Below are 26580 nucleotides of genomic sequence, written 5' to 3' on the forward strand. Positions count from 1 at the left end.
TCTATTCCAACAGAAAGCAAACAATAGTCAGCTTCCACCGCAGTGGGCCAGGAGCAACCATGGAGGCAAATATGTTTACCAAAAACAAAAGGCACCAAAGGACTATGTTTTGGCCCCAGCAAATCCTCATGCAGAACCCCCCCACACACACCCCACATATGCCCCATTGATCTGATTACTCAAATGAGTTCAGGTGAGTATCAGCTAAGGAGCTCTAGTGTTCCACTTAGCACTCTCTCCCCACCTCTCACATCCACCTCACACACACACACACACACACACACACACACACACACGCTTTCCCATGGTTTGGTACATGCCTATCCCTAAACGTACAGCTAACGTGTGTGTCAATATATCACATACACACTGTACACTAGGCTTGCTGTGTGCCTCTTCCCAAATAGGCCACTGAGTTACACAGAAACAAGTTCTGCCAACCCACACAAGATTCAGTACATGCTCCTCCTCAGCCACACAATGAGAGCATGTGCACAATGCATGCACATATATCACACAATGCCAACGCCTTCAGAGAAGGCAGAGTACCTTGGACTAGGAGACAAACCTGTCCCCTGGCCACTTAAAGCTGAAAAAAAAATTGGTGCATCCAAGCCTTTTTTGAAGAGGCTAGAAACATTTGTACAGGAAAAAATAAATAAAACTTTTTGATGTAGAAACCCATCCACCCCAGCCCCCCAAAGACTTCTCTCTTGTTTAACCACAAACATGGTCTTACAGGAGCCCATCAGATGGTCTGTGGGAAGAGGACTTGAACTCCTTGATACTCAAGTTGGGTCTGCACAGCAGCAGGTCAGCGTCACCTGGGAATTCATTAGAAATGCGGAGGTGAAGGCCCAAACCCAGACCTACTTAAAATCAGATACTGCATTTTGACAAGACCCTCAGGGGATTTGTGCACACACAGTCCACCCTCCTATATCCAGGTCGTTCTCAGCTGAGATCACCCTGTCCTTATCAGCCATCAAGTGGCCAGGCTCTCCAGCTCATGCCCAAGTAGAAGAGGGAGCAGAGGCATTCCTCCACCATCAGACCTTCTGCCTCCTCACCCGAGACTCCCCTTCTCTTACCAGCAGTAACTTGAGCTAACAGCACAGCCTCAGGTGTCCAAACTCGCCTGCATCTCTAAACCCACCAGGAGCTCAGTGATACTAACAGTTTTCTCCCCACTGATTGTCTCATCACTCCACAACTGCTGCCTTTTATTTCATTATGCTTCTCATCAGTCTCAGATAGGAATAGAACCGAAAAAGAAATTGGAGGGAAACAATTTCAATATTTCAAAACACATGCAAATCAACACCCAGAATCCTACCTGGAGTGTTTCTATTGAGACAATTCTGTGCTTGTCTGAGAGATGACCTTATAATAAATAAATTCATATCTTGCAAAGGTAGATTTTCTCCCCACCTTATAAAGCTAATTATACCAGCACAACATAACATTTTCCTAAATGCCTGATAACCTCATCCTGTTACTCAGGAAATATTATTTTTAAATAGGTGTGATAGATACAAACTGAAACACTCGGATTTCAATTCCAGCCCCAATTCCCGGATCCCCTCTCTGAGTAATTTAAGGACTTCCTCCAGATAGTTTTTCATATTCTTTTAACTGACATTTTATCTTTATACAGTATCTCACAGAATGAGCACGCACTAAGACAATGACAGCCAAGAAGGCCTGTCATTTCTCATTCCGACAAAGACAGATGTCTTACACTGGCTTATGCCAATAATAGATCCAACAAAAAACAAAAGAGACTACACCTGCCGCTGATGTAAAGGCACCAATTCACATTTGTGACACTCATTTGTCAATTAACAGATTTCTTCCATTGTTGACACACGAGACTTAAAAGATGTGGGCTCGAATGTGATGAATTAAAAAAGACAGATGAGTAAGCTATGAGCTGCAAAGTAATGCTATAATGTGCTTTAGATATGAATATCAACTGACACCCCTGACAGGCCATACAAGGTTTTATTTCATTTTGCACCGTATCCAGGCTTCATACTTTGTCTTCTTTGTTCGCTTTTCATCAAGCTCCTAACATCTCATTCTGACAGCCAGAGACATTTAAGGCACTTTCGTTTCAAATGCAAGTTAGCGTACTTGATTTGTCATTAAAATGCAAAACGATTGCCGTTGCAGGTAAATGTAGGTACGCTTAAAAGGTTGGATCTGCAAAGGAGAAGCTGAAAGTGGTTTGGGTTCCTCTCCTTACTCCTCCACAAGTAAGGAAACCTGGGAGGGTGGAGGCGTTGCCAAGGCCTGTCCTGAGGGAGCCTCCCAAGCTCTGTGTCCCAAGGACGACCCACCAACTTATGAGAGCCAGGCCTGAGTGAAGTGCACCCTTCCCCTCCCCACAGATGTTGAGCTGATCTGAAGCTTATCAGTATTAGAACCGGCATTCAGCCTGTGGAGAAGCAGCACAAAGAGCTTATTAGGTCAAGATGCTCAAAATGATTCTTCCCATCAAGCCCCCATCCAAAGCCCCATCCAACCTCCTCCACTGCCTACAGAGAGGGAGAAAACTCCTCAGTCTAGACTCTCCTGTAGGAGACCGAAGAACGGTTAGATGGGGACCTTAGGGGAAGACCTTGTTTTAGTGACTTTTAATTCAGTAATTTCACTCCTCAGGAAATTATCTTAAGGAAACAGTAAAAACATTGAAACCATGATTTATAGGCAAAGATGTTCATCACAAAATGTCTAATTAACACCTAAAAGTGGAAAATAGTATTTAAATATATGTCACTAAGAGAATGGCTCAATCATCATGCATCCACGAAAACAAATCTTATGTGATCAAAGACTCCATTATCCAAGAAAACTGGACCACATGGTAGAACATTAACAGGAAAAAAAAAAGTGGGTACAAGACTGTATATACAGCCTGAACACAATTTTATAAGTTCTACATATTAAGTAGAATAGTGGTTTATTGTTCAGCACCAAGATCATGGTTTTGTTTCTATTTTTCATAAGTTTTTAGGAACTTGTATAAAATGAGTATGTATTACTTTCTAACTCAAAAAAAGTAAAGCCTGAAAAACTAATTTTAAAAAGTAAACATTTCTTTGGCCCAATTTCCTGTTCCCTAGCACCACCTTAACCATGTGTACTTTCTAGGCTTCAATTTCCTTTGTTAAAATAAAGTATTAAACCAGTGTTTTTCAAACTGTTCCATAGAACCCCAGGGTATAGCAAGGGGTGTCAGATTCTTCAAGTGACTAATTTAAATTTAACATTTAAATTACTTTAGCCATTTTTTAAAACTATAATTTAAGAGCAGTATGCACTCTCAAACATGTTAGATACCCAATTTCAACACACCAGAGAGCAACCGCCTATTATCTTCTGCCAGATTAACTCATTTTGTGCAGATCTCAAAGTTTCTTCTTAAAGTTGTCTCAAGAATATCCTGATCTTTGCAAGATGAACTTTAAGAGGGGGAGGGAACCTCACTATTTGCAACTATTTAACTGAGTGAGTTAGCATTTAGGTATTGCACAAAGCCAAATCCGAGCATAATCTGAATACCAGGACCCAGAGCAAACTGGTCTCCAACCTCACTATCAAGAAGCTAGCATTCATTTCAACAGCTTCATTGCTTTTGCTGACTCACTTCAAAAAAAAAAAAAAGACCACACTTATCCCATGGTCTTTCTATATCAAATTGTTTGACAAGGATTCTGCCACTAGAAAAATCACTTTGAAAATCACTACACTGGGGGAGCTGCCAAGCTCAGTTGAACTGAGCAACTCTTGATCTCAGGGTCGTGAGTTCGAGCCCCACACTGGGTGTAGAGAGTACTTAAATAAAACTTAAAATAATAAACCACTAGATTAAACCAACCTACCTCTAAGTTTCCTTCTAACCATGGTTAGAAGTATCATGGAGTATCATGAGGAGGGGTGGAGCATTAGGAGAAGCAGAGACTGGGGTGAGTCCCAGATTTCAACATGTACTAGGTGATACTGGGCATAGTACCTCTCAATCTAAATCTCAGTTTCTTCTTCTGCAAAAAGGGGATAAAAATCCTCAAAGTTGGAAGGGTTCAAGGAGAGAGACCTACAGAACTGTTAGTTTATGTTTCATCATTATCATAGCTTGACATATGCAGAACGAGGGGAGGTCTCAGCATGGCACCAAGAGTTCAGAGAGGCAACAAATGGAAGAGCTTTCCTATAGTCCATAGAAATGTCTTCACTAATAAAATCCAGAGCAGTGTCACTCTAGATTATCTGGCACATGTTTATTTCCTCACCTTTTCTATCTGACCAGTTTGTATTCCACAAGTACATTTTTCCTTTAATAGTAAGTCAATTTCAAATACCCACAGTCTACCTCCCTACACACTGCTTAAATGTGATTTTTATAATTATCTTCTGGAAAGAGGCTCTAAGATGTCTTTTTTTTTTTTTAAAAAGCTAACCGTGACCCTGTTACAACAGAACCATTCAACTCAGTGTAGATCAGAAATTATAGAAAATCCCACTTGTGGTAAAGGCAAGAAAATTAGAGGGGAAAGAAACTTACAGCTGTAGAAAACAGTCACATGCTTCTTGCAAGTAAACACTGTAGGACTATGATCTCCCTTTTGATTTCAACCCAAGTCACAAGCAACGAATGCCACATGACCCCAAACTAAGTAATCCTAAAGCTAATTCTGCTCAGAAACTAAAGAACCAAAAATAAATCAAACTCTAATAGGTGTTCTTTTGGTACATCAGCTACGGAAACAAAACTTTTATATTTAGTATTTCATTTGATCTGCATAACCTTGATACAGGAGTCCACGATCCCCATTTGGAAGACAACAGATTAGATGACTTGCTCAGTATCTCAGAGCTAATTTGTGATGGGGTGAAGACTAACGGTCAAGTAGCTTGTCTCATGAGCTTGTTGGTTTTCCACCAGATCAGACATCAGCCAGAACCCCTGACTTTGTGGTCTCCAACAATGACTGAGCTTCAAACTAACAAGAGTTCCGTTGCTCATTTACAAGACCAAATACATGTAATGACCATAATGCATTTTTCATGTTAACTAAACCTACTGGGATAATCATTTTGCAGTCTATACATGTATTAAGTCGTTCTGTTGTACTCCTTGGACTAGTGTTCATCAATTACATCTCAGTAAAACTGGAAAAAGATATTCTAGTTACATGATACTTAGCAATTGACAAATCATTTGCATTCAAATAACCTACCTCCTGTGCAACCCAGAGACCTTCCCAAAAGTGGACACTGTTCTTTGCCTATAATTGCTGAGTAAACAGACTCATACCTCCTAAAGGGCTGTCCTGACAGCAGCAGTGGGACTCACACACACCTGAGGTGGATGCGAAAACTATAGTGAGGACCCACCCCACCCAAGAGGCCTCTTACTTGACCAGGAGGGAGTTTCCTGATTTTTGTTGTTCACCTTCCTAAAGGAACAGGACAAAAGAAGTTAATGCAACCTAATTTTCTGCAGACTTTCAGAACACTAATATTTGATGTAAAAACATTCACAGTTTATGGGGTGTTTTTTTTTTTTAAATCTCCCCTGAAAAATGAGAAGGGCAAAGAGAAGTTTGGGAAGAACACAAAACAGCAACAGCCTTGGAGTGAGAGGGAGACAGTGACTGTTCCCTTTTCATGAGCCTGAAAGACCCAATTTCCTCTTCTCTACCATTTAGTTACCAACCTACACCAGTTTATCAGATAAAGAGGACAACAATGAATTAGCAGTGGGAAAACACATGGAATACAATAAGGTATAGGAAGGAGCTAAGTCAGTTGGTTCTGAGGATGGAGTCCTGGCTCCTCACAGACCAGGTAGCTGCATGCCCTTGGCAAATTCCCTTCGCCTCCATCCACTTTCATCCTGTCTTCAGACCCTGATGAACACCTAGCTTGCTATAAGGACTTAAGATAATCAGGGAAAATAGATGGATGAATTGTAGGTGACATTACTGCTACCTCTTTTAAAGAAACATGGACATGCTTCTAAACATCCATTTTGGCAAGTAAGAAATTCCCAGATTAGGTAACATCTTCTAACATAGTGGCAATTATGTGCATAACTCTGTCCTGGGCACTCCTTTAAANTAAGTTTACATTCCAATGGGAGGCAGAGCTATTGCAGAGGCCCCAAGGTATTCATAGAACCAATAACGTACAAATTGGCTAGGGGGTGCACCCCTAAGTGCCAGCTCTGCAGAAACACTGTGGCATGGAACATCGATAAGAAGTGTAACTTTTCAAAAAGAGTAGATTTCAAGTTTTTGGTTTCTCCCCTTCTGAAGAAGCCCAGGGCCAGTCTACAGGGCCTTCCTGGGTGCTAAGTGGCACAGCATGCTCATAGCAGAAGCCATCGAAGAACTGCATTAACTGTGACCCTTCTAACAGCATAATTGCCATGTATATGTGTCAGGGCCAGCACTCAGGCCCTGCTTAGCCTGGAAACTGGCTGCCCTCCATCAGCTGCAGCTGGCGTGTCTTCAGCACACGCCTATCTTCCCGGTGTGAAGGTCTGAGGGGAAGAACCCATACCTCCCCCAAGTCCTTTCTTGATGGGCCTCCCCCAAAGCCTCTGGCCTAGCCAGTTTCCCTCCCCATTAAGCTCCCATGTCTCAGAACCACACTCATTCTGCATGAGGGTTATGTCAGCATGTATGGGAGGCTATATGTCTGCATGCATAGGAAGGAGCTTGCCATCCTCTCCAATTTCTCTCTTCCTCGACTCTCACCAACTTCTGAGGGCACAGAAACCAGAGTCTCTACTCAGGACAAGTAGAGTCTACTCATATCTACTCATGCAAGCCTGGTTCCAATGCGCTGCTGACATTGTGTGAGCTATCTGCCCAGTGTGGCAAACTTTGGTCTTTCTTCAAGGTGCGGCCCAAGTCCCAACCTTTTCCTTCAATTTCCTTTGACTAAGTCCTCCCTCCTGAAAACCCCTTGAGCATGAGAATCAATAGTACATTTTTGGCACTAAATTGAAGTGAGTTGTCTTGTGGCTCTCTAGGGAGACCTTTCTGAGAGCCACCCCAGGGTTCACCTAGGTCAAGTCACTGTTGGACCTTTTCTCTCTACATGTGGCTCCCCACAGCGGCTCACTAAGTGAAAGAACAAGCTTTCCAGACAGTAAACAGAGTAACTACACTCCTGAAAAGAACTACCAAGTTCTCAAAGTCCTCTGGTTAGATTTGACAGGGGTCCTGTATAGTTTATAATTTAACCTGTATTAGCCTTATTTCCTCATTGAGCATGTGAGCTTTTTAGGGGAAACATCACATCTATAAGTTCCAGGTGCTGGCTAACTCAGCATGCACGGAGTATTTACCAGTCTATAATAAACAGGAAGAGCCCTACAAACAAGCCTTCTAGTCCTTGAGAACAACTCTGAACACCTTTGGGGGAACCGTGCTGTTCTGAGCAGTCCCCACCTCCACTTAGTTGAATGATCATCTATGGTCATGGCTATTAATGCTCAAAGCCATTCAAAGACCCTGAAGATCACTTTCCCTGAGTGTTGCATCCCTGGAGGGACCTAGTTACATATGGCAGCTAGAAAGAACATTGTAACCTTGCTGGCATCCTCCAAAATATAAGTCACCCCTGACCTGACTTCCACTCACCAGCTAAAGAGGAAGAAAATAAGAAAAACCTTTGACTATATGGTTAAATTTTCCCTTATAGCCAGCCATTCTTCTAGGGCTTCATGTCACTGGCTGGAACAAATGCAGTACTCCTCAGAGGCAAGACACTTAACAAAATGACCTTGGGAGGCATTATCAGGCTGAATATTCCTACCAGAGTCCCGCCTCCAAGAACAGAATTCAAGATATTTGTTTGTTTTATCTAATTCCAACTGGAAGGATACTTAGCTTTCTGTGATGTTCCTCTGACTTAGGCATTTGGAAAGAATTCCTAAGGGCCTATGAAGATAGACCCACCACTCAACTGTCAGCACAAAGAGACCTTACACCCTCCCAAGTTCATCCTCAGGGTCTTAGATGGTGTGAATCCTGATGCAATCAGAGGGAACAGGGAATTCATTCTGAAAACTCCCTGAAATAAACATCCCACCAGCCAATTCCAATGAACCCCTTCAGAGACTGACATGCAAGTGAGCAAATGCCTACTCATCCAGGTTCTCAGAAAGTGGACAAACAGCAAAAGCTCTTAACTAACTCTGTCCCCTTACTTTCTGCTCCACCAAGCCCACAGTGAGCATTTTAGTGGTTCAATCCACAGAGCTGCTGCCAAAGTAAAATCACTAGAATTTCTAAGAAACAGAGCACCTCAAAACTTGTATTTGTAGACATCTAGAAGGGTCTAGGTCTCAATGAAATAGAACAGTGCTGGGGAAATGGTGCTTTTGCAAACTTTTGAAAAGAATACATCTAAATTATCCCCCATCCTATTATTTCTTTGGTAGTACAGAAACAAAATAAAACTAGCTCCAATTAGGGCAAGTTTTATTTTACAATATTAAAAAAGAAAAGAGGCTTCCTTTGCCATCATCCTGGGTTCTTCCCCACTCACATCTGCTCCACACCTGAGAGCCACTCAGGAAGATAAACAGCATAAAAACCAGCAGGTGACTGGAGACCACAGTGGCAAAACTACTACAGGTGCCACATTCTGACAGTGGTCAACAGCAAAAGTGCTTTTCTTCACACGTCCTGTGTCTGTCTCTCCCCTCTCACTGCCTCTTCCAGGCACTCACAAAACACCCTCACTGGGGTATACAGTATAGAGAAGGTGTCTATTTCAAAGCTATGCTTATGAATCGTTTGGGATCTCTGTGACCCATATCCAACTCAGGCTAGAGTTCTGGATGCCATCTTCCCCTCTACTACGATCAAAGTCTTTCCCCCTTAGATCCACATATTTTTTTATAACAATAGTTTGAAACTTCATCAGAAAGGCCATGATGCCTGCAAGCTTTAAGTGATTCCCTGTGTATAAATATTGCACATCAGAATTTCGTTTCCAAATGAAGTACACATGAAGAATGAACACACTAAGCAGTGTACAAGTATGTCCAAGTATGTAATATTAAAATGCAGACAGCATTTTAATATTTCTGAAAAACCACAATCCACCTGAGGTCCTGCTGGATTCTATGCACCATCTACATGGAAGTAAAACCGCTGCCTCAATCTCCCTTCATGGCACACTAGAAATGTAGCCAGTAGAGTCCTCAAAGAAAAGCTAAATAAAAGTCTCTGAAATTAATTGTTCTTTGCTTAACTGCTAAATTTTCAGGGGAATAACCTGGGAGGATTGGGAAGTTTGAGAAATGATGCTAGACACTTGAATGATCATATCCTGAAAGCACTCAATTTTAACCTTGGGTAACACCAGGGGAAGATTTGAAGCACTCCAACCCTAAAAAGGCTCTGGTTACTTGCCCCCATCCTGTGTCAAGAGGCAAAGAGAAAAAAAATCCTGTTTCTCAAAGTTGTGAGTAAAACAGGCTGGGATGCAACCCCAAGCCTCCAAACATGCACAAGTTCTGAGTGGCCTGAACAGCAGTCACACTGAAAGGGATGAACAAAGAACAGGGACACACCATAAGCATCAGTAACCAGGGCTCCAGGCAGCGCAAGAACAACCACCTCAAAACGAATGCACACGGAGGCTCCAACAAAAACTTTCCAGGCAGTCTCAGGAATGTGATAGCCCAGGACCCTAGGGAACCCTGCCGTTTGGCAGAGAAGGGAAAATGGGCAGGGGGTCCTCACTGGAGCCCCTTCCCCACCCTCTCCAACAATGGCCACTCCTTTCCTTCGTTCCATCTTTGGGTACCAAGGGGAGGAGGCATAACAAGACCAAGTGGGGCTGAACCCATAATTGGGTAAAATATGCCCAATTCTTGTGCCAACCCAGCAGCACAAATTTGAGTAAATTAACACACATATAGAACCCTCAAGTGTACTATTCAGCAAAGAACCACTTCACTGATAGAAGCTTAGAATGAACGAGTACACACCTGCGTGCGTGCGCGCACACACACACACACACACACACACACACACACAAACTTTCTTTTACCAGAGCAATAGCTGGGAAGAAAAAACGGTAACTCCTCGAGCCTTAGTGAAAGCTAAATCCTGTCTCGCTTTAGCTGTTGCATTCAGCCTGATGTAGTGAAATTAACAAAAATGTTCCCTTGGCATTTAAATTCTTTTTTTCTTCCCTTTTTCCTCCTTGTAAGTAGAGTAGGGGGTGATGCATAATAAGTCAAAAGACAAAGCAACTTCAAAACATAATCAGTTACTTGTAAACAATCCTTGTGGGGATTTTCTCTCCTGCTCTCCTCCCCACCCCAAGAAAAACAGCCCTGCCAGTTGTAATAGAAAGCCAAGTAAAGATAAATCAATTAGCTTGCTAATTTCTCCCCTCTCATTTACTTAGCTCTGCACTGTATTTGTCGTAATTGACTACAATTATGTTAATTACTAACTCCAGTATAATTACTATATTTATTGTCATTGAGCATGCGATGTACCCACAGCAAAGCTGGCATTTGTCGGGCATCAAGAAAGCAAACTGTCGAGAGGTGATTCTCTGCAAACTGGCGGATGTGGCTTCAGCAAATCAAAGGGCAAAAGAGATTTCATGCAATGTTAGTTTGAAAGCACCGGTTCATTAAGGATATTAATTTTCTGATAACTACACATTTAAGCATGACACACTAGAGCAGTATCTACAGGATTTCGCAATTATTAATGCGTGACAGTTTCAAATGCTAAGTGAATCAATTAAACAGCAGCATTCACAATTTGAGAAGAGATAACTGCTTCATAACTACCTAAGACTACAATTTTCACATGACAAAAAAGAGCCATTGAGGCGCCTTCAAAACCTGACAGGTCAAGAAAGAAGTTTGAAACAAAAGCACCTTACAACCATCATCTCTCCTCTTTACTTGTCAGATCAACTTTGCTAGTGTCTCCCCAGAAACGGCATCACATGCCAGCTGCCACAAGGTGATTTTTCATGTCTTGTCAAAGAAATCTTTTATTCTATTTGCTCTGCATTAACATGTTACATTTATTGATCAAGGGCCTGTTCGGCAGCCACAGCAGGGCACTGAGCTCTCCATGCCTACGGGGCTTTGATGTCCCGGTGACATTCGAGCCCGAATAATGCACATACTAAATGGATTTAATGCAGAAATGTGTTTGGGCCTGACAGTTACATTAATAACAGCCCCTCACACTGATAAATATGCAATTGCTACTATTAAGAGTTACCCAATTACGGGGAAAATATTTCTCTACCTTATAAATAAATCCATCAAGGAAAAAAAAAGTTTCAACAATGGTGCATTTTCTTAAAACACTTCTCCAGCTGCAGAAAACGGGGCATGTGGGGGTTAACACTCCCTCTCTGGCTTTCCCCTCCAATTGTTTTTAATAAGTCTTGCTTTATCTTGAGAATGGTTTGGGTTTTTTTTTTAAACCTCTTTTGTTGGTCTTCCCTGCTCTACCCGTCTCTTATTTCTTCAGAACCAGAGAAAAAGCAGACACCCAGGAGACTGAAAATTGGGTTCTGTATAAACTCAGAGAGGAGCTTAGGGGAGGTGGTGCAAAGGTGGGGGGCACACAGCTGATCTCCATAATGATGGGTCTGGAGAAGGAGGGGCCTTCCTTACACACACACACTCTCTCTCTCTCTCTCTCTCAACCTGAACATGTCTCTCTCCCTCATTTAAAGCCCTAACTGACCTTGTGCTGTGGCAGTGGTGGGGGTGGGAGTGTGAAAGGGAAGGGAAAGCAGCCGGGAGAGAAGAGACCTTTTATTAGAAAAGTCTTGGCCAGGGAGAATTTGTAGTTATTATATCCCTGCAATTAAACACAGACACCAAGCAAAAAGCATAATCACTCCCCTTTCATCATAAAGGAGAACACAGCTGAAATCCCACCACTGCAGTCCCTGAGGAGACTAAAGAGGGTTTTCAGATGGTGGGTGTGTATATGCAAGTCCATACATGTTCAAGTACACACACACACACACACACACTCTCCTCTCTCCAGACTCAAAACTCACATGCAGTAATAGCTCTCAGGGTCCCCACACCAAGGCTGGGACAGAGAACAGTCTGAGACACAGCAGTTGCTAAGCCACTTCTCCTCATGACAGGGACCTGCATCTGAGTCATAGCTTACAGTTCAGAGGGCAATAAGAGACGGAGTTCCCCGGGAAACCCCCATCTCTAAGTCAGCCCAGGTCTCACGAGGTCCTGCAAACCCAGTTTCCAAATCAGGTTTTGGAGAAACAGAAGAGAAAATGCAAGACAGAACTCTGAAGCCTACAAGGGTCTCCAATTTGTAGCTGCAGGATCCACTGTGACCCCACGATAGTGGCTTCCACAGGCTGCTCAGGATTTTCAAAGGAAAAATAAACCTTTTCCCTGTGCAAGGAAATACAGGCTTGGGAAACATCCACCCAACTTCTCACACCAAAAAAAAAAAAAAAGGCATCAAGTTCTACCTTAAGCAGCAGTTTGGAGTAACTGTAAAGCTGAAGTCAAACCCCCAGGGGGCCATTTAATCCTGGCTCTCCCATTTAATCATCAGGATAATCTGGGGCAAATTTCTTCCCCTATCTGGGTCTCAGTTGCTTCATCTGTAAAATGTGGGTAATAACAGTCACACTGTAAAATCCTGTTGCAAAGTCTGAACGAGATAACATGTTAAGTGTTCTATGGCATGTAGTAATACTGGTTATTAGTAAGACAATAAACATGACAACTGATGCTACTTGTTTGACACCTTGTCCTTGGACTCCTTTGGAGAGTGAGGGCAGCCACCTATTAGTACTTATTTGCAAGCCTACTTTATTGTGAAGCTCAAGAGAGCCACTCTGCAACCCATCTGACAGAGGACTCTGAGGTCTTCCTCAGCAAAGCACAGTTGGCATAGGGAAGGAAGGACTCTGTCCAAAGTGGTCCTAGGTCCTGCAAAATCTGGCTTCACCGCTAAATTCTTATAGAGCCCGTACCTCCATCATTGTGACAGAACTTTGTGGTTGAGAACTTGAAGGGCCAGGAAGTACAAAGCCTGAAAGAGTTAAGCTTGCCTATTGCCACCCTCCTCCTCCAAAAATCATCACTGCTGCCAACTGCCACCCTAATAACACAGAAGGCAGCCTTGCCCACATGCACAGTGAGGTCCTCAGATAGAGAGAATGGCAGAGGGAGTGGTAGAGCAGGGAGGCCCAAGTTCAAAAAGCTCAGGGAGAGAAACCTTATGAAGAAAGGGGAATTAAATCCAAGGTTCTGAGTAAAGTGGAGGACAAGGGAAATAAAAGGCACGACTAATGTCTAGAAGTTTCTTATCCTAGAGGCAAACACATTAGGAAATATGGAGACACGGTTTACGAAAGCACTTTCTAAATCATACCGCAAGTTAATGGGATCACCATCATCTGTGAGAAAGCTGAACTTCATTATAGCCCCTTAGACTACTCTCTCCAGTCTCCCACCACTTCCCCAGACCAGTCTTACCCATTTTCAAAGTGGCTCAAAACCCATTTTCTCTGGCCAAAGGGTAAAAAAATCTAGAAAGTCAGGACATTCTTGGAGGAGGAAGAGGGTGGTGCCGTTTAAACCTCACTCACGGTGGCCTGATATCTGCTTTCTCAGGGATCTTCCCTCCTCCCTTCTGTTCAAGCTCTTTTTGATGGTGCTACCATCACGGAGGTCACTTGAGAAAGTAGAAGTACAGGAAATTAAAGTCTTGCTCATGGGACATGAATTATTACCTGCCAAGTCGTTTTGCACTTCACCTTTTGGCTTTATGTTCTATTGGTAGTTGGAGATGGGAGAATAGCCACGGATTCTCTTGGTACAAAAAAAGATGCTTTTTGCAACATTGCCCAGCTTAGATAACACTTACTCCAACATGCAAAGACCCATGCCTCCTTGGAATTCTTCACTGATCTAGAACTATTCGGAAAATTCAGTAAACAGTGTATCTTTCTAAAAATCTGTCTTTTCTACCATCATCTCTTCCCCTCAAGGTTTCCTGACATAAGCTCTGTTGCCACCTCCATTCCACCACTGGCATGCTCTCCAAGCAAGACCACTACATTTGGGTTTTAAAAACAAGTATGAGCAAGGTTCCTGACTGCAAAGAAATGATTTGATAAAGAACCATGCCAACAAAACATGCCCTTTGAACTGCTCTCCTGAGAGTCTGAGTGGGGAATTTTCCTTTACCCATTCCCACATAATATGAACAAAGAGATGCTCCTAACTGGCAAAGATGAGGAGATGACTGGGTTGAACCTATGAACTGTCAAAGACAGCTGGAAAACTAAAGTATACTGGTTAGGATAGGCTAGATTATGCTGCATTAATAAACACCCTAAAAATTTTTTTTAACATTTATTTTTAAAAGAGAACAAAACAGGGGATGAGCAGAGAGAAAGAGGGAAACAAACTCTGAAGCAGGCTCCAGGTTCCATGCTGTTAGCACAGAGCCCAATGCAGGGCTCAAACTCATGAAACTGAGATCATGACCTGAGCTGAAGTCGGATGATTAACCAACTGAGCCACCCAGGCACCCCACAATACCCTAAACTCTTATAAACAGATTTAGTTCTCATTTAAAGTTTATGTCTAACATGGATCAGCAAAAGGCTTTGCTCCTTTACAGTCAAAACTTAAGACTGATTATAGCAGGTAGGAGAGTAATTGGCAAATTGCACAATGGCTTTTCATGTTTCTGCGCATTGGTCACACCAGAGGATTCAGAGATGTGCAAACATACCATGTGTTAAAGGAGAGGGGATCCTGAAGGTCCATAAGGAATTCCCATGACTACAACAGAGTGAAATAGCCCCTGTGGAGGGCTAAGCCTAGGCTTTCAACCTCCCCACCAACGTGTTTCAGCTCTAACTGTAGCTATGCTTATTGAAGACCTATTATGTGCCAGGTAATTTGTTAGGCACTTCATACAGTTACACACTCAGGATTTTTGCAATTAGCATAAAGCCAGGTAAAACTGGTGAGTGACAGAAGGATTTCAAGTGAGGGTGGTCCAACCACAAAGCCTTGGTTTCTTTTTAACTTCCACTGCCCATTTTCCCAATTTAGCATCAAGTTACCAGACCTAGTTTAATCTAGCAGTTCATAACGGACACAGAAATTGTCATTTGCCTGTCCTCGAATCCTTACGGTATACCATCAAGGGTCCATGTCACTATCTTGGTGGAGATGGGGAGCATAAAGTCACCATTACTGGAGCTTCCCAAACTCCCCAGTCTTTCACTTTCATCCTGATCAAAGCCAGGGAAGCAACAAGCAAGCTCCCACCTAAGACATTTTCTCCCAAGCAATTCTCCCATTGAGTGCATTTATCAGAGTGATGCTAAGTATGACACAAATACAAATAATTTTTAAAACATAAGCTTCCCGTTGCCATAGATCAATTAAAGCCTCTCGATTTTATTGCCAGATTGACACAGGATTGTGTATCATGGTTTGCCATGGGAGCCCTGCTCTTCCCACTGTGTTTAATGAGGAACCCAATCAAACTACTCAGGGCCCTTGAGGGGAGTGGGCTGAGCACCAGACAGAACTCTATCCTTTTCCAGTCAGGGAAAAAGGGAAACTAAACCTGAAACAACTCATTAACAAGAGGTCTTTGCCTGGATATCAAGGAACCAGCATTGGCAAAGCATAGGATCTCTTTATGGATCTAAAAATAAAGTTTGAAAACCTCAACAAGCTCAGGAAGAGTTTGGGACAATGGGTATTCAAATAGTATTAGTAACAGAAATTGGTATAACCTCTTGAGGGCAATCTGACATCTTTATCAAAGCCCTCTGACAATTCTGTCTCTAGGAATTTGTCCCAAGAAACTAGAGACCTATTCGTGTTACAAGAAGATTTATAATAGAAATATTTTAACACTAAAAATCTGGAATCTAAATGTCCAACACTAAGAAATAAGCCATTAAAAACTGTAATGCAGTATTTATTGATAGGGAAATGATTCCAACACAATGTAAGCAACAGCAACCTTTTTAAACATTTGGCATCTAAAAGACTGGAAGACAATAAAGCAGCAATGGTGATTTCCAGTGGTAAGATTATCAGGGATTTGAAAGAAAGCATTTCCTCATACGTTTGAGTTTAATATTTCTTTATTGAGGTTTTTTTTTTGATTTTATTTTAGAGACTGTGAGCCAGGAAGAGGGACAGAGGAAGAAGGAGAGAGAGAATCTCAAGCAGGCTGAACACCCAGCACAGGGCTAGATTCCACAACCATGGGACCATGTGAGCCAAAAAAAATCAAGAGATGGACACTCAACCAAGCCCCCTAGGCACCCCATCATTTAAGAAAAACTATCTTCAAAAAATAAGATCTACAGTACAATTTCATGCAGATGCAGACACTGGACTCGTGATCATGAATACATTCAATACATTCAGATTCAACAAGCAATACTCCTCTCAAGCATTACCTGGTAAGTTCCCTCAACCCTCTATCCCCATTCTACAGTGGATGACAAGATCCTGTTCCTGGGTATTATGTCCAGGAAGGAGATCTAGGCTGAAAGGGCAGATCAAAGAATGTTGAGGGTTTTTTTTTTTTTTTTAAAGTTTATTTTTGAGAGGGGAAGAGAGAATACCAATCAGGTTCTGTGCAGTCATCATAGAGCTCAACACGGGGCTCAAACTCACAAGCCAAACCAGGAGATCAGGACCTGAGCCAAAACCAAGGGAGACATTCAACCAACTGAACCACCCAGGTGCCCCAGGATGTTTGAGTCTTTGAAGGCAGTCAAACTTCAGATCTGTCATCCCACTTTGCCTTCCAACTTCCAACCTGATAGGACACCCTAGCTCCAGTGACTTTCATTCCGCCCGAGTCACAGAAACAGTACAGCCCAAATTTCCACAACATTCTGCATGGACAGGTAACAATTTTACTGTTGGAGAATCCAAAATAATCAGAGGATTCAAAATAATTCANAAGCTCCAGCATGAAGAGGTGGCCATACAGAGAATCAGAACCATCACTTGTATGAATGAGATTAACAATATTGATGGTAGATTATGAATTAGCAGTAAGACAACAGAGAAGAATGTTCCTAACATGAGTGATTAGCTGAAGCCTGGTGTCTCCCTTGTAACACCTTGGCAAAAATAAAATACAGCCACTGAAGAAATTCACATTCTAGTGTATGCATGAAATAGCTCTTGGGGACTACAAGATGGCAAGTAATAGCAAGGGAGAGGAGAACTGGAAGGCTAAAGGATCTACATATGAAGAATTCTGCTCCCCTCCCCACCCGACCTTTTGCAGGTTTGTTCCTTCTAATGCCTATGTCGGGTGCCTATATTAACTATTCAAAAATGAACAGAATTCCTTGCCTAAAAATAAACTATAGCCTAAAATACAAATGGACTACAGCTGATTTTGGTACCTATAGGTGTAGGGCTATTTGTAGTAGGGCTGTAGCTCTGTTTAAGGCAATACCATAATAGGATGATCTGGATGGGGGGTGGAGGTGAAGCCTGCAGAGATTTTCTTTAAAGAACAGGGTGATAATTTTTCTGTATACAACAAAGCAAAAAGAATTTTGTGTTTCTGAGGGCAGCTCTGGGAATAGGGTAAGTAACATGAAAGGGTGAGAAATAGGCTGGGAGAGTTAGGTACCTGGTCACTTGCAAGAAGCCAGACCCTATGGAGAGCCGCAACCAGGGAGAAATTCTCTATGGCAATAGAATACCCAAGAGCTTTCCAGGAACAATGCTATCCCAAGCTGGTCTCCTGCTGTGTGCTACACTACCTCTCTCCCTCCAGTATACCTTGAACTGGCAGTAAAAGTATTACTGTATTAAGTAATACTGTGTCGGGTGTGGGAGAAATGAAGGGAAGATCTTGAGTGAGGGCAGTATCTTGAATAGGCTACCAAGAGGTCAAACAGCAGAGAGCAATGGTGAATCCAGGTGCAGGCAAACTGACCAGGTGGTATGTTCCCCCCAAACCCATGGAAACAGCAGGCAGGGCTAGGGAGAAACTTCCTACAGAATGTGATGGGGATTCACGTTATTTCATTTGGATATGAGGAGCCCTGCAGCCTGGTGAGTTTTGGGTCCGGTTACATACCTACTTATTTTGAAGTTAATGATTTTTTCCCCCCTTTTCCCTTCTCCCTATTCTCTCCCCTCCTCCACTTTAAGAATTAGCTAAGAATCTGGGGCGTTTGGGTGGTTCAGTCGGTTAAGCCTCGGACTCTTGGCTTCAGATCAGGTCATGATCTCACGCTTTCAGGAGCTCAAGCCTCACATTGGGCTCTGTGCTAATAGTGTGGAGCCTACTTAGGGTTCATTCGTTCTCTTGCACCCTCACCCCCTACCCCTCCCCCACTCAGGCTATCTGTCTCTCTCAAAAATACACTTAAGAATTAGTTAAGAACCTAAAATCTTTGATTTTGATCCAGCAGAAGACAGAGAGACCAGTGCCTGAGTAAGCTCACATCTTCCTCTGACACCCAAGAGCAATAGTGTCCCGTCCCCTCACTCCCCCCTAATGTAAACAGGACAAAGAGGATCCAGTCCCCAACATACCCACATTAAACCAGGACGGCTTTTCCTCTATTCTGGTCTGTAAGTCCCTCCTGCTTAACCAAGTTCCTCACATAAACTCTCCCTGAAACTTAGACCTCAACCCTCCTTTGCTCATCCCCACCCCAATCCCCCCACCCAATCCAACTCAGTGTGGCAATCACACAGGGACCACCTGCCAACAAGAATGGGCTGCGGACTAAATGGGATAGCACCTCAAAGTCAACACTACGGAAATTTTCTCCTCTCAAAGGAAAAATCAAATTCACAACTCACCTCCTTCCAAATCCTTTTTACCAAACTTCTTCTCACTGAATTATCCTGCCTCTATGACCCATCATTTCCTATAAATCCTTATAGATCCAGCCCCTCAGATCCCCTTCTCTTCTCTTCTCACCTTGANCTCAGGTATGGTCCAGGCCATATACCTTGTCCTCTCCTTGGGTACTGGGATCAACAATCATCGTTAGATTTCTTTAGAGTCAGCATTTGTTTCTTTGGCACTCTCTCTTCGCTACCTGTTAGTCTCTGACTTTTGTTTCCACATCTTCCCAGAAGCACATAAGCCCTTTGGGAATCAGGGAGAGCATGCACATGGTGCCCATGCTCTTTCTACTTAACACCCTAGATGCCCCTTCCCTGGAGACAGTTCATCTCCAGGAATACCAGCCCAAAAGTCTCTGTTGGCTGAAAGTCCCCTCTACCTGCGAGTGCCTTAATTTCCAGAGTTTCATCCATCTTCTCTCAAATTCTTAATTCCCAAGTGTCTGGACTCAGAGGCCAGGAGAGAAAAAGACTCCAAAGGATGGAAGCATCAAAGTGCCAGAGCCCCCAGGTGGGCTTCAAGCTCCTCCTCTCCTTCTAACCCCAAGACAGTCCATTCCATTTGGAGGACAGCACAGTTCTCTAAGGGACACTTATGAGAAAAGCTGGTTCCATGCAGGACTTATTAGGAAAAGCCACCATCCTGACCCCTGCTCATTTATTCCCCTGATATCTGCTTTCCACGTATCTCTTGCTTCTCTTTCAAGTCCCTAAACCAGTCGTAGTTGGTAACTGTCTATGAAGAAATGAAATAAACATCTGTATTCTCCAGTGGAATATAGAGGATCACACTTACCTTTTGCCAAGATTGGAGCAGTTGTTAGTGTTTCCCTCCCCCCGCCCCATGCCATCAGTGAATTACTCTGGGAGTAATTCAGTCTGGGATTGAATGCCATCTGGGAGAAATCACCACAAATATTTAAGGTTCCAATTCATTTAAAAAAAAAAAAAGTCAAGAAAACACACACATATACACCATACCTTTGATTTGGCAAATCTTTGGGAGATGGGGTTGTCCAGAAGAGCATTCCTAAGTGCCCCAAAATGCTCTTACTGGTTCCATCTCATTCCTTCCCCAGGAATAGTCTGACTTGTCTACATAGGTATCAGTAAGGGGGGGGGGAACAGTGACAGCATGCCAGTCCCCCTGTAGGACCTCAGGGGAGATGGAGGAGGTCCACACTCACAGCTTTTTGAGCGGTACGAAGAGGTTAACCAAAGAATCATCTGAAGCAAAGTCACACTTTCGGGGTCGAATTCCACATGTCTCAGAGCCCCATACCCTATGCAGAGCTAGAGAGGGACCTTTACCTGCAGGCTGTTACCAGGGGGACTGGGCCTCCCCACCTGCTCTGTATCTTGTGAAGGGTACATACCTCAGAAGGTTAAAGCTCAGATCAAGCCTTTTCGCAAAATGTCCACAGTCCCTGCCAAGGTACTCTGGAATTTCTCTGCAGTCCTGGCCTATGTAGGACACCTGGAAATTAAATGGAACAGAAACAATGGCAAACGGAAATCACCCAGCTGCTCCCAACCCTGCGTCATTGATCCCAAGATTGCTCCCGCAAGTTTAAACGCACGCCCCTCACACACAAGGCAGCCATATTTGAGGCCTTTTCCTGATCAAATTGGCTTGGGGGGCTTCAGGGACTCTGCCAATATCTCGCGCCTTTCCTGGTACACTTAGCATGATGGAAACTAATCCCAGCACAATGGAAACCGGACTAAAGTTGGCCAGATTCAGGTGTCCAAAAAAGCTCCCACCTCAGAACAGGTTGATAGAATCACAGTAATCAGCTTCTTGCTCAGGGGCCTTTCCAAGAGCGGCCCCTCCTCCTCCCTCTCCTCCCCTGTCCCTCCTCCCTCAAATACTGTTATGCACATTACCTCAGAAAAGACACAGCAGACGCACTCACCAGCATTCAACCTGCAGGGTACTGGAACAAATAGGGTTGGACAAGAAAACCTCCCCAAATCGTCAATCCCATCCTATTACCACTGTGTATAAAATGTCCCCCATACTCTGAACAAAGCTGATTTGAAGGCAACAGGACAACAGTGGCTACAGCTTCCGAGCCTTTCTCCTCCAGGGATCCTTTCGCAACCAACCTCACTCGGGTTGCAGAGCAGTTCCCCTTAGGCCTTCTCTTACTTATCATCAACCACCACCATGTAGTGTGGGCCCAAATATGAAGAAGCTGAACGGAAATTTGATGCCAAAACTTCTGATTGTGGGAAGGTCAGAGGGCTTGCTCGCTGCTCCCACTACTCGGTTTTTGAAATAATACCCTGTGGTTGGATTGGCAGCTAATTCCAAAACCCATAAAACAAATGGGAGTTGGCCAGTGGATCAAAATATAGGATATTTCCCTAAAGGACTCTCTACCTCCCATGGCCAGGTAGAAATTCAAGCCTATACAGGGCTACAGTCTTAATCCTTTCTCCCCACAAATGCATATTCTCCTATACATACAGCTAAGAATGACTTGGAATGAGGAAGAGATTCCCCAAGGGTTTATGCTTCCTAATAGGGAAGAGGAATATGGTGGCCATATTGAATTCTAGATATTAGGTTGAACATTAAGAATTACTAACGTTCAATCGTAGAACTATAGAAACACCACTTTCATAGGACTTGACCTAAGGGGGGGAATCACACCGCACCCTAGCACCCCAATATTTCAAGTCCTCTTAACCCTGTCCTATCCAATGAGGACAAACCACTGTATCTTGTGTTCCCTTCCTTAGTGACTTCATTCCCAAAGAGAAAGTGGGGAGACAAAGGACAGAAAAATGGCCTATTCCAATAAAGTAATTTGGGTTCAAGAAGATAAAGGCTAAAAAATAAAGGTCTCGAAGTACAATCTAGCAACCTCCCCTTTCTACATGGGACCCATCTTTCCTCAGAACTTCTGTGTAACAAAGCTGATTCCAAGCAGCTTCTGTATCAGAATATCTCAGTTGACACTGCAGGCCTGAGGTACTCACCAGAAAACCCATCTCTTTTACCCCATCATACACCACCATCTTATATAGATCAGTATTCAAGATCTGTGATATAAATGGCACAGAAACTGAGGTTTGGATGTAGAAACTGAGCTCTGTCCTTATAGGTTCACCAAGGACTAAATCTGGTCGACACCCCAATTCTCAAAACCCATCCTGTTTTTACATGGAAAAGACGACTTCAGCAGCATGCCCAGTGTAATACAGCTTCTTAATAATAAAGCCTGGAGGACGTCCTGCACTGGGAATAGGAACTTTCCATTTGGGTGCCATGGAGTTCTTACAACTCCACATGTGGGTATAGATTTTCTTGGTCAACAAATGCCAATGGTGCATCAATCAGCAGGTTTGGGCTTCAAAAATGCATCTTCCTAGCTGAAAGGCTGTGAACTACCTCAGGATACCATGTTGAAAGCGTCAGAACCGAGGCAAAGAGGAATATTTGCTCAACTCTTTCTTCTATAGGATTCCCTTTCAGAGGCAAAAGAAACACCAAGGAGAGCAATCACCGTAAAGCATGCACATCACTTATGTGCCTAATAAGACTTTCATCAGCTTGTTTTATCATCAGATCTTAACAGGACATCCCAGGAAAACTAAATAAAGCACAACTTGTTCCACAGTGATGAAGACCAAGTTCCAAAATTTAGTATGAAAACCAACCTGATAAGCCATCTGCGTGCTTGGACCCAGTACCATCACCACTGTCCTACCCCCCATAGTAAACTGGAGCATTTAGAGATGGGAGTTAACCTGGCCACATTTAAGGGACCAAATCATTTGGAGAAGGCTTAAAAGCAGCAGAAGCCACTGCCAGGCATTGCAACCAACACTCCTAATGAGAAGACAGACATGTTTAAGAAGTGCTCCTGAGTGGAGGCCATTAGGTCTCAAGATGTCAAGAAGCTTCTTGGAGCACAGGACCACCTAATGGAAGAAACAAGGCCAGAAGAGCCAGACCAGATAGAGTTCGCTTCTTGACCAAAAACAAGGAAGGGAAATTGAGATTAATAGACCCTCAACGCCACAGAAGCAAGAGCACATCCAGACCAAGGGCCATTGCAATTACTTTGATTTAGACTAAACTGAAGAACCAAGTTTTGTACTTTTCATTTGCCTACCTGTATCCCAAAACTTCCACCCTGCATGGAATGGTAACAGAAAGGGACACCATTACCAGGAAGTTGAAAATATATGAAGATCCCTACATAGAGGAATACCAGACAGGAAAAGAAGAAAGTCTGTGCAAAGTCCTCCACACACTCATGCCCCCTGAGCCAAAGCCACTTGGAATCAGCAGACTGCAGGAGACTGCATGTTTCTCTTTGCAGTTGGGAAGGTCTGGCCATCTGGACAGATCTGTGGATGGTAGGTTTGTTAGTAGACTGAGAGACACTTATTTTAGGATGCCTGACCCCAGTCATGGGGTGAGAGATCCTTGATTTTAAACTCACAGTAGTGACAACTCTGTCAGATGGGAACAGTCCCCATGCCGCTACTTACTAGCGGTTATCCTGGATGGGTCACAATCTCGGGGAGTTTGCTTCCTCCTCTGTAAACTAATACTAACTACATCCAGAAGTGTCAAGAATAATGGAGCTAACATTTATTAGATGCCTACCACCTGGTTGTTAGTCAGTCCTCATGAAACAGTCTGCTGAGTCACATATTATCCTCAACCTCCTTATAGCAAGGAGAGAAGATTAAGACATTTAAAGTACACAGCATGGTCCTCAGCACCGAGTGGTCACTCAATAGTTGAAGCAGACCAATATCCCGAAGAAAGGGATTTGTTATTCCCTGCTCTCTTGGGCACACAATTTCAGTGCCCAAGTTCACATTTGTATCTACAGTTATATCGATGCCACTATTTTTGTCTTAAACTAGTGGAAAAAGAACACAGAGGACTTAATGATGATATAAATGAGGCATTCAAGCCAAGGGAAGGCCAAATGAAGGCAGATTCATATTGAATCAAAAGACTTTACAGAGAAGAGTGGAGGGAGGGCTGTTAGAAGCCCGTACAACTCCCAAAACCCAGGTCAACAGCAGTGAGCCCACAGTGGAGCCAAAAGCAGAGAAGACCTCATTGCAGCAAAATAGTGTCATCCACCTCATTTAATTGTTTTAGTGGGGTCATGGTGTTTTTCTTCTTTGCATTTAACCCTCTCTTTGTGGGATAGGTCTCTATCAACTTAGAAGAAGTTACATCTGGTTTTATGTTTAAAGCAACATTGCAATAAAAACTATCAACACTGAGTTCACGGGAAGGGTTTTCCCCCCCCCTTTAAGGCAGCTCTACCAAACTTTAAGTACCAGGTGACATACATTTCAGCGAACTATTTCTTATTATGGCTGTTGTTAGAAATTAAAAGGGGCAGAATGCTAAGACGACCCTAACCCCCAGGGCTGCGACTCACATCCACTGGCCTAGGAGGTTTAGGACAAGAGGGACCAACACCCCGGAGTATTTTTTCAGCCTGCCTTCTCAGATACTTCCCCAGGCAGTTCCATCGGTTTCTAACAGTCCCCTAGGGCCCAAAATGCCTCACAGGTCAGTAATGGTCTCTGAGCTGTTTAGAGTGGGCTAAAAATCAGGGGGTACAGGAAAAAAAAAAAAGTTAGGGAAATGGAGGAAGAGAGGCAGCGGCACAGGAAAGTTCTTAGCCCTGCTGTCAAGTCCTCCATGAGGGTGGAAGAAGCTGGGTCTGAAATTCAGAGACCTACAGTCTGTGGAGAAAAAAATATTCTGGGCAGAGGCCTTCTCCAGCTTCTCCCTCTCGGCAAGCATGTTAACTCCCAAAAGTTCCTTTACCCTAATTAAGACCCACCATTTTCAACATTTCACACAGACTGGTACCTCCCTGGCCTTCTCACTTCCAAACTCTGAGAAGAGGGAAACATCTGCCCAAAGTTATCTCAAAATCTAACTGTGCCTGACACTACCTGCCTTAGGCAATCCAAGGGGAGAGCTTCAAAACCTCAGAACTATTTCTCTAGGGTGTGCAAGGAAAGGTGGGAAGAGGGCTGGCTTAATCAGAGGTTAAAAAAGAGACCTGGCTTTTCCAGAAGGTAAAGGCACCTGGGCCCAGCATCCCTCCAGCAATGACTAAGAACACCTGGGGCTTCACTACAGGGCTGAAAGCAAGTGAGGCTAGGTGTCTGTCACCTAGAGTTGAAACAAGAATGTTGTCATGCCTCACAGACACCTGTACAAGAAGTCAGGTGCTGAATGAGATCTTGCCATTTGCAACAACATGGACGGACCTAGGGGGTATTATGCTAGATGCAATAAGTCAGAGAAAGACAGACACCAGGATTTCACTTACATGTGAAATCTAAAACACAAATGAAAAAATTGGACTCAGATACAGAGAGCTGGTGATTGCCAGAGGGGAAGAGGATAAGCAAAAATAGGTGAAGGAGGTTAAGAGATACAAATTTCCAGGTAGAAATCACAAGGATGAAAAATACAGCACGGGAAATATAGCTAATAACACTGTTATTGTATGGGGGACAGATGGTAACTACACTAGTGGTGAGCAAAGTATAATGTATACTTTCTACTATGCCACACTTTGTAATGTGTAGAATTGTTGAATCACTATATTGTACACCCGAAACTAACGTTGCATGCCAACTATATAATAAAAAATTGAAAAAAGAAATCAAGTGCCAAAATAAAACTGGAGAACTTTAGCCTTCTACCTGCCTTGAATAAAGGGCCTATGTTTAGGATCCAGAGGCAGTCTGGAGGGTAGCCCCCAAAACTAGCACCTGCACAAATGCATTATGATTTGCAAGTCTTTGGGGGGCCCTGGGTACTTTCACCATCCTGGGCACCTTCAAAAAAACAAAACACACACACGCACATGCAACATCTAAAGTTTAGATTTTACAACTTCATTAGTATGAAGACGAATACAGTCAAATGTTTTCTTCGACCAAAGTTATTTTCTTCTGATTATCAAAGAAGTTAACACTTTTTATGAGCCCCAAAAAGTACCATCAGCTGTGGGCATTGCCCACTCTGCCTCTTGGAGAAATCGCCCCGGCTGGCCCTGGCAGTGAGCACTAGGAACAGAAAGAGGTGAAGAGGATCTGGGCGACCTTTCCTAGCTTCCCCCACAGCAAGGGGGTGTGCCAGGCCCCAAATGGGGCCTGTCCTCACCAAACTAGGGCAGGCCTAGATACCTGAAAGAGTCCCCAGCTGCAGACGCAGCCCCCTGTGGGTGGCCCAGTGCCCCAACACTCCCTCCCCAAACTAACTGTCCCAAGCGAGGGCGGGGTTCGTCCTGGCGGACTTACTTGAGTTCCACTGACCACGAGCCCAGCCATGGCGACCGGGCAAACGCACGGCACAGAGCACTAAGTGCAGGAACAGAGCACGGAGCTCGGCAGCAGCAGGCGGCACAGCCCAGCGCGCAGTTCCGCAATAATAGTCAGCTGACCCGGCGGAAGCCCGAGGCGCCGGCGGGTGTCCGGACCTGGGTTCNGGCCCTCGCGCAGGTGAGCCTCGCTCCCCCACCCCCGCCCTGCCACGCGCCGCAACAGGTGGCCCCCAGAGCCGCGCGCTCCGACTGAACGGCATGACCCCTTGACTTTCCCACGGCCCCCGGGCGCCCCAGGAC

At 43.8% G+C, this 26580-nt stretch overlaps 1 protein-coding gene across 1 annotated transcript in view; it reads right to left on the reverse strand.

Moving 5' to 3' along the window:
• LRMDA (leucine rich melanocyte differentiation associated) overlaps positions 1–26354 on the reverse strand; it is a 1022609-nt gene extending 996255 nt beyond the window's left edge. Inside the window, exons 1-2 of the mRNA XM_077778654.1 lie at positions 26258–26354; positions 20320–20420 (exon numbers count right to left, since the gene is read on the reverse strand). Coding sequence (XP_077634780.1) covers positions 20320–20420; positions 26258–26287 — 131 coding nt within the window. The 5' untranslated portion in view covers positions 26288–26354. The remainder of the gene's footprint in view (positions 1–20319; positions 20421–26257) is intronic.
• Between the last annotated feature and the right edge of the window lie 226 nt (positions 26355–26580).

Source organism: Crocuta crocuta, unplaced genomic scaffold (genome assembly GCF_008692635.1).
Source record: "Crocuta crocuta isolate KB4526 unplaced genomic scaffold, BGI_CrCroc_1.0 scaffold167, whole genome shotgun sequence".
NCBI lineage: Eukaryota > Metazoa > Chordata > Mammalia > Carnivora > Hyaenidae > Crocuta > Crocuta crocuta.